The sequence below is a fragment of the Agelaius tricolor genome, unplaced genomic scaffold (assembly GCF_023055355.1).
Source record: "Agelaius tricolor isolate 1412-34295 unplaced genomic scaffold, bAgeTri1.0.p SCAF_9, whole genome shotgun sequence".
Classification (NCBI taxonomy): domain Eukaryota; kingdom Metazoa; phylum Chordata; class Aves; order Passeriformes; family Icteridae; genus Agelaius; species Agelaius tricolor.
The window spans coordinates 23,278,930-23,291,038 of NW_027269269.1; the positions used below are offsets into that span (position 1 = coordinate 23,278,930).

Here is a 12,109-nt window from a genome sequence, read left to right on the forward strand (position 1 = left end):
CCTTTGTTTGTTAGTACAGACACAGCATATTGCTTTTGGGAGCCTAGTCTGGTTTGATAAAACATGTAATAGTGTTACAGATGTATTGTTTGTTCAGTTCAACTGAAGCTTTTGTGCTTTAGGTGGTTGTATTGAAAATTTTTCTCTTGCTGTTTTTACTATGTAATGAGTTAAAAGATGATTTTTCCTTGTATTTCCTGCCTTAGAAATCAGTCTGAGTTTGGCACCCCCACCTTTGGACCAAAGCCTACCTGTGACAGAGAGACTGAACCATCTGCAGCTGTACCTGCAGAAGAAGACCAAGAAGGAGCGCTCACTTATCATGTATGACTTCATCCAGCACTACAAAACTCTGCTGATGGCTTGTGGCATCTCCTTGGAAGGAAGTTTTGAGGACCCAAAGGTTTGCAGGATTAAGACATTTCTCTTGGGTGAAGCTACTAGTTTAAACACAAGAGTGGAAAGACAGGAGTGCCTTTTGGTACTTCTGTTATTTCAGTATGAATCTGTCAGGAAGCTTGGTGAAATTTTCTTTCAGTGGGCAATCTAGAAAAGTATTTTGAGGAGACATTTGCTTTGTTCTTGGTGCCTGCAGGAGAAACAAAGAGTTTCAGAGGTTAGCACATTTCCAAGTAAGGTATTTCATACCATGAAGATAAATCTTTCCCCAGTCCCAGTGGACATGACTTAACTTTTGTTTTGTTGCAGTAAGAACCCTGGCACTGTAGTGTCACAAGTGCTTCTGGTCAGGTTATTCCTTCTGAGAGCAGAAGACTCTATAAGCAAAAGATTTACCCACTATGCATACAGACCACTTTGCTACCCCTGTTTTCTCAGAACAAAACAAAGTTTACATAGAATTTCAAAAGGTTTGGGTACCAGTTGTAATTCACATGAAACATTGGCTTGAGGTAAAAGCATCTTGTTGGTCATGTTACAAAAAGCTCTGGGTGCACAGAAAATGCTGTTGATTTTTAAAGCTCGCTTTGCATATGGGCTGAACAGCTTCATTGCAGTACTCAGCTCTGCAGGAAAGTAGCTAAGGTGTTCAACACAAGGACAAACATAGATTTTTTCATACCAAGACATAGTTTTAGGATGAAATTGAAGAGCAGTAAAAACATCTTTCCCTTCATGGTCCTATGTAATAGTCATACTCATGTTGGTTCATTTTAGTGACACAATGAATATATACATCCCTCCCCAACCCCATATCTATACATATGAGTTTTTACTTCTGCTTGCATGGCAGAGGCAATGTAGAAATCTGTGCTTCATCCTGTTTTGACACAAGAAATCGAAATGTACATATAAATTAATTTGCTTTGAAGACAGGAGTTTAAGCTCTATCAGGAGTAAAATATCCCATGCAGAATTCTTGGCATTAGTCCTGTTCTGCAAAAGATAGGAGAGCTCAGCTTGGCTAATATTCTAGATCAATAGCAAGTTCTGATCTCCAGAAAGTAATTTTTCAGATTAAACATGTTTTGATCCTGATTTTCATATTTATTCCCTTTGAGTCAAATTTTAATAAGTGAAAAGACATTTCAAGATGTGTTTATTTGACAGAGGATAAAGTTTTCAAAAGTACAGAAATAACTTTTCTTTTAGAAAGAAATAACTTTTCATTCTCACTCAAGAATTAAGCTCTTCAGTGACCTAGGCCCTCCTGAAGGATTTTACTGAAATGACCCAACAAATTATTGCAGTTTACCTGCCAAATGAAGAAAAATAGTATCCACTATAACCTTGAATTAACCCCTGGCTAAATATTTGCATTTTATTATGACTAAAAGGTAAAAAAAAGTCTCATGGAGGTCTCCCTTTTTAAGGTTGCATGCTGGCTGCTGGATTCTGGCTCCAAGGAACATACCCTTCACAGCATGGTGACCAATTTTCTCCCCAGTGAGCTGCCCCTCCTGGAAGGAGTGGGCACGGGCCAAGGGGTGCAGAGCCTGGGGCTGAGTGCCAGCACTGACCAGTCTGGGCGGTACAGAGCAGCCATAGAGTCTGTGCTTGTCTTCAATGTCATGGATCAGCTCCACAAGGAGCTACAGAAGGAAGATCTGACAGGTAAAGAGACCTCCTCCACTTGGGGGCAAAGATGGAAGGCAAATGCAGCTGTGCTGCCACAGGCTGAATGATCCGTGCAGAAGAGAGGTGGTTTGGAAGTTCTTACCTAAATGTATTCTGTCAAAATGTTCATAAAAGAAAAGATGGAAATTCCCTTGGAAGCATAAATATTCTGAAAGAAAAATTAAAATATAATTCTTATATCCTCAATCTCCACCAGTTCCAGTGGTTAAGGCTGTAGCAGAGTCTATTCTAAGTCTCTAAATCAAGCAGATTTGTACCTCCCAGGTGAGTGCCTTGGCCATTCTGAGGGACTTGTGGGTCTGTCTATGATTTCTCATGAGCATTTTCAGAAGTTTTTGGGTTTTCTTGTCAGAAGTAATTCCTAAAATCCTCAAATGTTTTCTGAAGGAGATTTCTTGCTCTTTGGCCTGCCCAAATAGCATGATTTGTCATGTATGCATTGTCTCCATGAAACTCTTGTGGTTCCATAGTGAATGATCCTCTATGTTTGCTGAGTGCTTGTGCTGTTTTAAAACAAGCCATCAAAAAAAACCCCAAAAATATACTATAGGTGGTCATGATAATAGTCTCCCCTAAATTATATCCAGAGCTGAGGATTGTGGTCCAATCCTGCTGAAGCATTTTATTGCAAGTTTATCACATCATTTATGATTGTTACAGTTGAACCTTAGAACATTTTAAAAAGATGTGGGTGGTGGAATTAATGTGCATCAAGTTAGAAAGCCTTACATTAAGTAAGGCTTAAATGTCTGCAGTTTATAAAATGTTGATATATGGAGACATGTATTTTTTAGAAAAAAAATTGACAGAAGCTGCTTTCTTTAGTACCTTTGTGATAGGATGTTCTGGAACACTTCATATTATGGAATATTTCTTATTCCAGAAACAAAAGTATTTAAATGAAATCTACAGTAGAAGATTTTAGTGTGTCAGAACATTTCAGTATTTTCAAAACTGAGGATTCTTCTTTTTTTATTTTTTAAATGAATGTGTTTATCTGCAGTTGATCTGTTTTATAAAAGATTTTCTTTGGTTTGTACTTACTACAGATGTATTTTCTAAAGTGGAGATGCCCACCCACTATTGCTTGGCTCTGCTGGAGCTGAATGGCATTGGTTTCAGCACAACAGCCTATGAAACCCAGAAACAGGTCATGCAGGCTAAACTGAGCCAGATTGAGACCAAGGCATATCAGCTGGCAGGGCACAGCTTCTCCTTGACCAGCCCTGATGACATTGCAGAGGTACATGAGGGTTGGGGTGGGAGGGGGAGAACTTCCCCAGAAGTTATCATCAAGAGCCTTTGGCTAAAATAAGAAAAAAGAATTCTTCATGGGAAGATGGCGTGAAGAAAATCCAAAATGCAAACCCAGCTCTGCTGAGAGTTCATTTATCCTTACACTCATTGTGAGCTTGCTGCCTGCAAAAGGCTGGGTCTCTCCTGCTTGTTACTGATCATTCTGGTTTCTGTCAACTTTAGCAGAGATAAAGAAGGTAGAAGTGGAAATGTGTATTTTGGAAGTAAAAACCAAGTGAAAATAAGGATGTGGTTTGTATAAGACCGTGGCCTCTCAGGGTGCATGAGAAGATGTGCCAGTTAAATGGCTTTTGGAGTATTTTGGATTAATTGTACAGCACTGGAGAAGCTTTTTTGCAATGCCAGTGTCCCACACATGAGATGTGATTTGGTGTCATGTAGTCTTGAGTCTAAGAAGAATTGTACTGAAAAAGTTGCATTGTTACCCTTGCCCCCCTGTACATGCATGAATGAGGAGGAAAAACTGCTTTAAAAGTTTTGAATCAACTGCTGTCTGCTTTTAAGAACTTTTTAAGAACTGCTACTTTTTAAAGTCTAAGAAACAGATTTCTATATAAAATAGCAAAGCTTTCTTTCCTGAAGAATTTAACTTTTTTTTTTTAATGCACATTACTTGGAATAATTGAAATCTATTAAAACTGCTGTGCATGGTTTTCTCCCCCTTCTCTTTTATTTTTTCTCCATATACTATTTTCTCATGGAGGGGCTGTACTTTATATGAAAGTAGTCAAAATCTGCAAGCAGCTATCAGTAAAAGAAATTCCCCAGAAATATTCCTTCTTTGTTGCAAATGTAGAAGTCTTGCTCAGTAACAGTAGTCTAAGTTAGGACTCCTGAAATAATGCTTGACTTCAGTTTCACTCTGCTTCATGGAAAAGGGGAAGTAAAGTTTTGTCTGAAATGCTGTTTTCTGAACTACAGAAGCTTGTATCTCATGTGGAAATTTATTACCAGTCATGCAAAGTACCTTGTATAAGTTAATGAAACTTTACCCTTCTAGTTTTGTGTTAGTAAAACTTCTGTGCCGTAAATGGGCAGGAGAAAAGCTTTCTGTTCCCTTCTGCCAGCTGTGAAATCAAAGACAATAGCTGCTAAGTAGTGTATCATGCTGCATAGAAACATAAAGTGAAAAATTAGGAGCTGTATTCTGTCTGTCACCAAATGAGCATATATTTAATTTTCTGCTTTTTGGCAATTTGTTTGAAAAACTAATATTCTGGCTATTCTCTAGAAGTATTTGTGACCACCTCTTTCTGTGCCATTCATATTGTTCTGAAGCCTGCTCCCTGCTACCACTTCTTTTTTTTTCACCAATGTTCTTCCCACTTTCAGTCATCTGAACATTACATTTTATTACAGCTGACTGTCAGTAATAACCTCACTTATTGAATGGAGTTAATTACCTTTTCTAAAAACATACCTCTGAACTTAAACTTAGAGTGTTCAGAAAATGAGATTTTAAATTGCATTTCGTAGTTAATTAAAATGAGGAGGAATGACTTTGATAGCTGGGATCTTTAATCAGCTTTTTAATTACCTGAAGCATTTGTACTATCCTTTGGCTGGAACAAGCTGTTTAAGTGCTCAGTTGCTTTTGTTTTCTCCTGGGAGCAGCATGCAGAAACTGATTTGAAATGCTGGCCTCTTTCAGGTGTTATTCCTGGAGCTGAAGTTGCCACAAAATGGAGATGTGAAAGTCCAAGGGAACAAGAAAACCCTGGGTTACACCAGAAGAGCAACTGCTAAAGGAAACAGGGTCAGGCTAAGCAAGCAGTTCAGTACAACCAAGGTACAGTAAAATCTGTTTCTAGTCTGAAAGTAAATTTTAATTGCCTTTTGCTCCTCCAGTTACCACTGCAAATTCAAACTGGGTTCTACCTTCTCTGTTAGCAGAATTAGTGACTCCTACTCTCCTAAAGCTTGAGTGCAGTGAGGACATGCCTGTAAATAGCAGGCTTCAGTAAGAGTAAATCAGGCAGAATCTGATTTCCCAAATCACGTGTAAGACCAAAATAGCACAATAATTTTGTAAAGCCAATAGCAGAAGAATTTTTCCACATCAGCTTGAAAGATACTTAAATACCATGTCGACTAAATACAATATTTTCTCTTCCTGCTACGATCAAATCTGTATTTTTTGCTTCAGAGAATTTGTCTTCAGAATGGCTAATCTGATGGCTTATCAAATTTAGTACCTCAGAAGCTTGTATAATGTGAAGGCTATTGACATTCTTGCCAGTTGATAAATATTGTGGACCTGCATTAATACCAGCTGCTGCAGGCTAATGGGTGCTCTTGCCAGACAAGTGGAATTAGCAGATATATATGTTCCTGTTTTCAGGACTCATTAATCTGTGTTGTTTTCTTAGTTTCCCCTTGTTCAGTGTAGTCTGTACTCAGAAGACAAGTATTGATTTCTGGAACTCAAGTGGCAGTGAAGACATTGGGTGCAGTGGTGATGGCAGAGCAGGGAGCAAGAAGCAAAGGGAGGATTTCCTCCTTTTGTGATGTGGAGGGATGAGGCTGCAGCTGCCTGCAGCACACACCAAAAAAAGTTATTTTGAGAAATGTTTGCATGCCACTGTCTTTTGAAATTCTTGTTAGTCCCTTCACATTTCTGATTAAACTGAAAGGATTTGATTGCTAGTGATCAGCTTTGTCTACCAGGAGCGTGGTCAAGGGCTTCACTTGGTGTTCCTAGTGTACAGATAGGAGAGAGCAGGGAGAAAAATATGCAAGAAGATGGAGGAGAAGCATTAATGCTGGACAAGAGGAGACAACTTAGGGGACCTATGGCAAGTGATGCTTTATTTCATCATTTCAGGTGGTTTATTGGTTGGTGCAGATAAAGAGTGATGATGAGGGTGCAGAAGTCCAGAGGGAAGTGATTGTCTTCTCGTGGGTAATAAAACTGCAGCTGTGTCAGGTGGTGCTTTGATTACCCAGGTGTAGGTGGTGTAAATGGAGAGGATATGGATTTAATTTTAAGGCAGTGACACTGGAAGCTCACTGTGAGTGAAGGAGTCACTTTTTCCTGCAGAGCAGCAAAAACTTTATTTATAAAGTTTTAAAGGCCGTTGATTAGTTGTGCCCTTTTCTTCCCACAAGGATGTTTTGGAGAAATTAAAGACACTTCACCCATTGCCAGGGCTGATATTGGAATGGAGGAGGATCAACAATGCCATTACTAAAGTGGTGTTTCCACTACAGAGGGAGAAGCGATTGAATTCTGCACTGGGAATGGAAAGGATATACCCAATTTCACAGACTCACACAGCTACAGGTGAACAAATGTGTGCAAGTACCTCAGTTTCTTACTGGCTTTTTGTCTTTTTGTATGTGTGTGCAGCTTTTCTAAGAGGAAAAGATAGGAAATGAAGCCTGTGCTCTGCTTCAACCAAGCAAAGATACTGGTACATCTGTTTGACATATGTCTGCCTTAAAAACCCAGATGTATTTAAAATAGCTTTTGTGTTCACTGAGCAGTATTATTCATTTCTTGCACATATTACCATGTAAATCTCTGACTCCAGAGCAGGTTATTAGTGATACAGAAATGGGGAACCATCACAAGCCCATTAAACACTAATTACTTTTCCTTTTAAAAAATTTTTTTCAGTGGTTGTGTCCTCTCACTCTCCTGGCCATTGTATTTTGGAGATGCAGTGTGTGCAGCTGTATTGAGTTAGAGACTCCTGTTGGACCCTTCCTTAGTTGTGCCCTATCTTCCTTTCAGGTCGAGTAAGCTTCGCAGAGCCAAACATACAGAATGTGCCAAGAGATTTTGAGATTGAAATGCCAACTGTGGTTGAAGAAAGCCCCCCCTCCCAAGCCCATGGAAATGTTAATTCTCGTGCTGCACTGGGGGGCAGGTAGGAGGATCTTGACAAATCTTCTGTCTAAATGTAGTCGGGTTGTCAAATTTCTTTTTTCTGCCTTCACCTGTGGCTGCTGTCGTGTCAGTGTGACTTGTTCTTCAGTGTTTCTCTTACAGGAGAATAAATACCTAAAAATCAGTGATACATGAAAGACATAATGATACTAATAGCATGTGGTTTCACGTAGCTATTTGCTTTCTTTTTGATGTTCTTTATGAAACCCTTAAGTGGGATTAGCATTATGTTCCCAGCTGTTGGATGGAAAGCCTGAGTCTGAAAATAACCAAACTGAAGTTAGGATCTGGTTTGACTTGCTAAGAACTACTCTGAAAGAGCATTGAATATTGTGGAAGAAGCAGAAGAAAATTCATTTGTTTTATGCTGTTCCTTTTTAAAGGAACAGGGGTGAACATATTTTTCATTCTTTGTTAATAATTTCATTTGTGATAGTGACCTGCAGTAACTACTAGATAGCAGAGGAAGATTTCTAAATTTGATTTCTCTTAACCAAATACCCTGTTTTCTATGATTCTACAGTTCTACCTTGACAGCATTACATGCCAATGCCTTAACAGTTGTGTGGAGGTCTAGTGAAACACCAATCTTTTAGCATCTACCTTGTGAGCTTTGAGGCTTCCTACTTGGTGATGCTTTTCTGCCCTTTCAGTTTCTCTTTCCATTCAGGTTCTTGTCCCAGTTGTGTCACCTGAGTGACTTTTCTAAGCTTTTTTCCCCACAGCAAGATGTGAGAAATTTGAGAAGGTTTTTGCTTCTTCTATCTGGTGCCTCCTACCACCATGCATTTAACCGCCTTGGGAAAGTAATGACAAAAGAACCCAGGAGTAGAAGGGTCTTGTTCATATCCATCTCAGAAGAACCAGGCATAGCCATGGAGGCAGGAATGTCATTCTGAGATGAAGCTGTGGCAGTGCTCAGGCTTGCAGCAGCTTTTCAGGATGGCTGGGGAGCTGTGCTGGTTTCTTGAGAGTCTTCCCTGTAAAGAAGAGCCCATCAAAGAACTCTGATAGGTCTCTCAGACTGTCTTTTCCTACATTTTCCTACATTCCTTAGTTAAGCAGCCACAGTGTTAGGAAGATGGGCAATCCTACAGGCACAGAAATGACTCCTGGCACAAAAGAAATTGCAATCCAGCCAAGTCTGATCAGCCTTCCAGACTTTGGTCCAAACTGTCTATTATCTTACTAACCACTATTGCTACTTTTTCCTCCTGTTGTAAGAAGCTTCTGATCAAATGAGTGTAGCTAAATTAGGTCATGGTATAAAGCCCTTACACATTTAACTAAACTGAGAACCTATGCTGAACAGTGTGATTGTCTGCAGTAGCCAGACATGCAATTGTTCCTCACCTTTATTTCTTTTGAAAATTTATTTCTGTGATTTTTGTGCATTCATCTCTTTGATCCCTACCATGCCTGAAAAGCCAATATTTAAGAAGAAAAGGAAGTGCACAAGGGAGAGAGAGCATGGTGTTTTTTTCTGTGCTCTGCTGAAACTAGTCTTGATCTCAGAGATAGCTTTTCATTTTGATGAAGTATTTCCTCAGATCCCTGATCCAGACATCAAGGATTTAAAAAGGCTTTTTGCCTTCCAGTGAAGAGCCCATTGGACTGTCTGGTAGACTGGTGCTGATGGGAGACTGTGATGTGAATGGTGTCAGAGCTGTGCATTGTTCAGTGGATGTGCTCATGGATACAATTCCATCTGCAGCTACAAATGGCTTAGTGGACAAGAGACCTAAGCAAGCCCTGAGAGGATGCAGAGCATGTGGATGACACTGTAAACTTTTAGCCTCAGAAAAGAAAATTGAGCAGCTTTGGGGCACTATTTCCCTCACTCTTTATGGAGGAAACGTGCAGTGTGTTATGAGCACCTCTTTTGCAACTTCTGCTCTGATTTTACAGGCTTACTTGTGAATGTGTGTGTGTGTGCAGTAATGAAGGTGATGTTGGGGGGGGATTTTTCTGCCTCTGGGCTGGTGTATGCATTCTGTAGAGGAGAATGATGTTGAGAGACTTGGCACTCAAGGTGAAGTGTTGAATTTTTAGGATTTCTGTGACTCCGTTGCCTTTCTGGAATAAGCTCATCACAGATCTGGGGCCATTCATCTCACCTGTTTTAGAGCAGAATTATCCAATTTCTGAACTGAATCCTGAATGTACTAGGAAGATTTATCCCTAAATCTTTTTTGGGATCAATAAATCCCTTTCAGATGTTTATGTGGTCTCTGTCCAGTTCCTCCATGGTCAAATTTGGGTATGGATTGCCCAGAAAAATTGAATAGAGGCTGGTGTCTCACTTGTTTTTACTGATCTGTTGTGGTAAAAATGATTATGCATCTCTTAGTATCTTAGAAATTGGTGAAGGGCAGTAATTTTTTCTCCACAGATGCAGAAAGCGTTCCATTTTGCCTAATGGGCTAAAGGTTCAAGCTGCAAACAGATCTGAAGAAAGAGGAATACCATTTTCTGTTAGCATGAGGCATGCTTTTGTTCCTTTCCCAGGTAATGCCCAAGTCCTGCTCTGCAATTGTTAAGTATATGGTTAGGAAAAATCCTGGATATAATGAAGGCTTAAGGATATATGTGTGTCTGAGCAGCCTACTTGGAAAACTAGTGCAGTAGTTAGCATGCCTTCAAAATTATTCACATGACTATAAAAGAGAGAGTTTCAGTTGGGCAAAGTATTCAAATTATACCATTCACATGTTCACACTTTCATTTCTTCTTAAAGAATACCTGTTTTTTTAAAGAGGTAGCTAAGGCAGCTCTTAATACACAAAGTGCACTCTACCTAGTGTTCTTTCTATCCAAATGTCAGTTCTCACATTGCCTGCTCTGTCTTAGACACCTGGACAGATACTTGTTTATATAGTTTTGATGGATTCTAAATGTGACTAGATGTAAAGCATGCAGGCCCGAGCATTGGGGAAACAGGCAAGAATTTGTCTTGGTAGAAATTGCTGTGAAAAACTCCCAGAGCAGAAGATAAAGGACAGGTTCAGTCCTTCTTGCTGGCAAGTTGGATGGAATATTGGAGTAATTTATGAAATAATGCTTTCTGATAACTTCTTGACTTCAGGTGGCTTAATCTTGGCTGCTGATTACTCTCAGCTGGAGCTGAGGATCCTGGCTCACTTGTCTTGTGACTGCCGCCTCATTCAAGCCTTGAATGGCGGTACCGACGTCTTCAAGAGCATCGCAGCAGAATGGAAAATGATCGATCCCGAAGCTGTGGGAGACAGGACCAGGCAACAAGCTAAGCAGGTAACTTTAGGAAAAAAATTCAATAGCAGCTTTCTGGGCAGGAAGGTTCAGTGTTCAACACATTGCAGATGTTTTTCTGTTTGAGTTTGGCCATGATTGTTCAGCAGTTGCTTTGTCTGTCCTCCCACTCTCAGTACATTGCAAGTGGAGATGTTGGGGTTTTTTTGGGGGATGAGGGTGGAGAAAAGCAGCATGAATGGCTTGGACTCAGAGGGGGTGTCTCTTCTTGAATACTTGCCATGGTTTCCATACACTTGCCTTCCAGTGGATCACGTTTTGTTTTGGCTCTGCTTTCTCTGCATGACTGACCAAACGGTTGCGATTCTTCACCCTTTCCTCTGGCAGATCTGCTATGGAATCATCTATGGAATAGGAGCAAAATCTTTAGGAGAGCAGATGGGGATTGATGAAAATGAAGCTGCCAATTACATTGAATCCTTCAAATCAAGATACACAGGTTTGGATATGGCTGTTTGGGAGCTGAGTGGTGGTGGTTATTGTTTTTAATCCCTTCTCTCCATGTCTCTTCAAATCCTAAATTTGTCTCAACATACTACTCATATCTCTTGAAAATGCTTTTCATTTTGAAAATGTCCAGTCATGAATGTAGCAGTTTGATACTCTGTAATGTTTTACTCTCTCTGGTTTTATTTACCTTTAGGACTTTGTTCTTTACTTCTTACAATAATTTTTTTGTTATTTTAATTAATTAATAAGCCCTGAGGAGTAATTTTAAAGCTCTTCAGTTTCTGAATGAGAAACATGCTTTTCCTTATTAAAACACACAGCTTCAAGTGTTATGCTGTGACAACTTTAGAACCATGCTTCTTATAATTTTTAAATATAACCATTTATTTCTTCTGCTTTTGTCTTCTGCTTTCATGGAGTTTAAACTGTTTTGCATATTACCTTTTAATTTTTATCCAGCTGCTCAGTGTAGCTCTCCCCTGTTTTGTAAAAAGACATGGTTATGCTTCAAAGAAGCATGTTAATTTTTAGGAAAGATGTAGAGACAATAGAGCTGCAATCAGAAAAAGAATGGAGGGTAAATGGGACAAGAGGCAGCTAGCTCTAATCACAGGACTTGAAAATGAGCTGGAAAATGATGTTCTGAAGATTTAGGGTTTGTTTCTTTAGAGACAGATGCAGAAAAACAGTTTTCTGTAAAGATTCTGTTTAGTCTCCATTAATTCCTGAATTGTCTGTCCTTCATGACCATTAGGAAAGACTTCCTGCTTCCCCTCTCTTGGTGCATGTGTGTGCATACAAACTGCAGCGTACCTTATTTTGTAACTTCACTTCTCGTGGGTTTTCACTTGCTAGGTGTTGCCAGGCTGACTGCTAAATGACATACCTAGTGAATTCACTTAGGCTGTCAGTCCTGATTTTGAATATCTCCTTTATGTTTTATATTATATATATGTATATGTAAACATGGAAAGAAACTGTCTGAAGTTAACTTTTCCCACTTCAGTACAGTTGTTACCTGAACTTGCAGTGCAAGTTCACTCTTCCCTGTCTCACCTTTCTTTG

General features: G+C 39.5%; 1 protein-coding gene across 1 annotated transcript in view; it reads left to right on the plus strand.

Moving 5' to 3' along the window:
- Positions 1-12,109, plus strand: part of POLQ (DNA polymerase theta) — a 53,037-nt gene that overhangs the window by 33,506 nt on the left and 7,422 nt on the right. The window contains exons 18-26 of the mRNA XM_071433256.1: positions 207-403; positions 1,833-2,073; positions 3,147-3,340; positions 5,066-5,203; positions 6,523-6,697; positions 7,151-7,286; positions 9,699-9,814; positions 10,392-10,576; positions 10,922-11,033. Of these exons, the coding sequence (XP_071289357.1) occupies positions 207-403; positions 1,833-2,073; positions 3,147-3,340; positions 5,066-5,203; positions 6,523-6,697; positions 7,151-7,286; positions 9,699-9,814; positions 10,392-10,576; positions 10,922-11,033 (1,494 nt within the window). The remainder of the gene's footprint in view (positions 1-206; positions 404-1,832; positions 2,074-3,146; positions 3,341-5,065; positions 5,204-6,522; positions 6,698-7,150; positions 7,287-9,698; positions 9,815-10,391; positions 10,577-10,921; positions 11,034-12,109) is intronic.